At 38.4% G+C, this 3,189-nt stretch overlaps 1 protein-coding gene across 3 annotated transcripts in view; it reads right to left on the bottom strand.

The window, feature by feature from the left end:
- prkaa2 (protein kinase, AMP-activated, alpha 2 catalytic subunit) overlaps window positions 1-3,189 on the bottom strand; it is a 34,862-nt gene that overhangs the window by 17,321 nt on the left and 14,352 nt on the right. For all 3 annotated transcript variants that reach the window (XM_014026360.1, XM_014026361.1, XM_014026362.1), the window contains one exon: window positions 2,631-2,775. In XM_014026360.1, the coding sequence (XP_013881814.1) occupies window positions 2,631-2,775 (145 nt within the window). The remainder of the gene's footprint in view (window positions 1-2,630; window positions 2,776-3,189) is intronic.

Below are 3,189 nucleotides of genomic sequence, written 5' to 3'. Positions count from 1 at the left end.
CTGAGACGTTGCAGCTGATAGGAGTCATAAAACAGAACAGGGGGACGTTAGATGACCTGACACCCCTCTAGATAAATGTGTTCAATGAGTGAAGGAAAATATGAGTGAGCACCAAGCAACAACCCTAGGTTCTCCCCTGAGAACCAGAACAAACATTTTATGTTTAACCCTGTATATTTACTCATAAACACAGAATCATGCACAAAAAAACAACTCGCTAGAAAACAGCTGGGATGGGGGGGGGTGCTTTGGGTCAAACACATGAGACTGGTGCAGGGTTCAGTGGAGCCGGTGATGTTTTAGGTAAATACTCAATGCTGGAATCGATCCAAGGCCCACCAGAGTCCAGAAACCAGATCTTATTGTCTCATTCTCAGTTCACTGGAGTTCAGAATTTCCCTTCCTCCTCACAACCTTCACACTGCTCCCACACAGATTATGGGAGGGACTCAAGCCCTTGTTGACGTATCCTCCCGGTGAGTTTTACGTATACGTACCAACCGAAGGCCAGCAGCTGGGATCCAAAAAAATATAAACACACTTGTTTTGGTTACAAGCAGCCTTGAATTTCATTGCTACTTTACAGTCTTTAGTGCATCTCTGAAAATGGTGAAAAAAAATACCAAATGTCCCGAATTCCGTGTCTTCTCGCCTCTCTCCGTCTGAAGCGTCACCCAGGTGTAATCCTTATATCCCAGAGGCATGCTGCTGGGCAGCCATTCTTATCAGAATCACATCCAGTTTGTGACTTATCTCCCCCAGCATCTGAGTTTGTGTTTCCAGAGCAGCAGATTCCATCCATGGTTCCTGACAGCTTCTCACAGGCCTGGACTGCTGTCCGGATTACTTTCATTTTCTGATAAATCAGAACTCCTCCACAGCCGATCAGCAGAAATCCAGCTATCACACGTGTGTATGTATAATGTATCTACCAAATATATACAAATCTTCCACGTCTTCAATGGAAAGTGGTGCCAAACAGATCAGGTTCCAGCCCCAGGAACCACTGACCCAACCAGCAGCAACCATTCCACTGGAACAGCTTCGTTCCCCTTGTTCCAAATCTCAATGTGGAAAAAATAGTGTCGATTGTGTTCAGAGACCAGTTGATCAAATCCATAGTTCCTTTTTGTTTTGGATGATAGATAGAGGAAAGGCTTGAAAAAGCTGTGAAGCAGGAAGGAGGAGCAGGTTCAGGAGAGACAGCAAAAAGTGTCGGACTCCTCTGAAGGCCAAGTGAAGAAGCAGGTGTGGTATTACAGTGAAAAAGATAAATAATTATATCACTCCCTGCTATCAACTAGGATACTCAAAGATCCTTACAACCTGTGCCCTCATTTAGCCATCAACACATTTATTCACACACTCTACAGAGCTAACATGACTAGGGCTGCAGCTAATGATTATTTTAATAATGCATTAATCTGTCCATTATTTTTTTCAATTAATCGATTAATCGGCCAAATCATTAAAACGCTTAATTACATGAATATGAGTAGATATAAATTAATGTCTTTCCTGTATAAATTAGGGATGCAAATTATTGATTAATGAATTAATCTGAGGTTGATTTATCTTATAACTGACTAATAATTAATTTATAAGCAGTCATTTTCTTAAAAACTGAGTTTTCTCTTGAATCACGAGGGTCTTTTCATAACATGAAGGATTTTTTTAATCTCCTGAATTAAAACATAAAGCACATCATAAATATTAATTAATTTTACCACCAGCTGTATTTAAAACTGACTGAAAAAAATGTATATTTCTCCTACATGAAACATAACAGAAATTGAATAGGTTGCTGAATGAGGAAAATAGATTAAAAGAATAAAATATGATTTTTAGATGTAAAACTATTATTAATTTATTATAATTAGAATTTATTTWCATTTAACATTTATAATTTTCTCTAATTCTTTACTTTTTGCTTCCTTGTAGTTGGTTCTGTCTGACTAAAACAGTGTTCGACCCAGTAAACAGTTCTGAAGCAGCCCCCCTCTCAGACTTGCTGCTTGCGTCTTTTTTTATTTTGCTGCTCAACAAATAAATTAGAGCCTCGGTCCTAAAAAACTGGAGGGTTTTTATACTCTTGTGCTTTAAATCACATTCATACATGGAGGCAGTGAGGGTTTAGTGTCTTGCCCAGAGACACTTGGACAATGAATAGGGGGGAATCAAACCGCTAACTCCCTGATTAGGTGACGACTCCCTTAACCACTCATCCACAGCCTCCCCAAAAGAAAAGAGGAACAAGCAGTGTTTTTATAACTAACATGACAGAGCTGTGAATATTAACTCATACTACAAACCAGAAAATATTAAAGTATTTGTRCACGTGTATTGTTTGAAGTATTTGTACATGTGTATAGTTTGAAGTGGGTTCTGTGTGGCAGATAAAAAATAAGTTTATATGAGATCGGTCTCTGTGTGACTCCATGTTTCTGCAGATTTAGTTCTGAAGTTAAATAATAAAATCTGTATAGTTTAAACCAAATATTTCTGTCTTTCATTTGATCAAGTTGATCTGAAATGTTGCAGATTGATGCTCTAACTGAACCCTGCACATTGTTAGACAGATCACAATCATTTCTTCTGTTTCTCTATAAACGCCTCCTTCTGAATCTCACCAAAGTCTGCGATCTTGGCGTTCTTGTTGGCATCGAGCAGGACGTTCTCAGGTTTCAGGTCTCTGTGGACCACCATGTGTCTGTGACAGTAGTCCACAGCTGAGATGATCTGCTGGAAGAGCCGGCGAGCCTCTGCATCGTCCACCTAAACAGCAAATAAAACTACTTTCACTGATATTTATCTTTAGTAAAATGTTGTGGTGAAGGCAGGAACTTACGTAATACTGTAAGTAACAAAACTATATAAATGCATAACGTCTCAGCCGGTTATTATATGTGCAATAATTAATAAGACAAATAAAATCTTTTTAMGTAAAATAGACTAGAAATGATCAAATGTTAAAGATGTAAAGTTGTGCGAGCTGACTTCTGTCCACTAGGGGGCAGTGCAGCAAATATGAATAATGTGAATATTTTTACCTTCATCCTCGGACACTGTGAAACATTTAAATACTAGGGCTGTGAATTAAATTTTTTAATCACAATTAAAATGTACAACCACTTTACTCTGTCTGAATCTGTAGGTTTGTATATTACAATGGACTCAGTGCATCATGCC

The sequence above is a fragment of the Austrofundulus limnaeus genome, unplaced genomic scaffold (assembly GCF_001266775.1).
Source record: "Austrofundulus limnaeus strain Quisiro unplaced genomic scaffold, Austrofundulus_limnaeus-1.0 Scaffold547, whole genome shotgun sequence".
Taxonomy (NCBI): Eukaryota; Metazoa; Chordata; class Actinopteri; order Cyprinodontiformes; family Rivulidae; genus Austrofundulus; species Austrofundulus limnaeus.
This window is presented reverse-complemented; position numbering and strand designations above follow the sequence as displayed.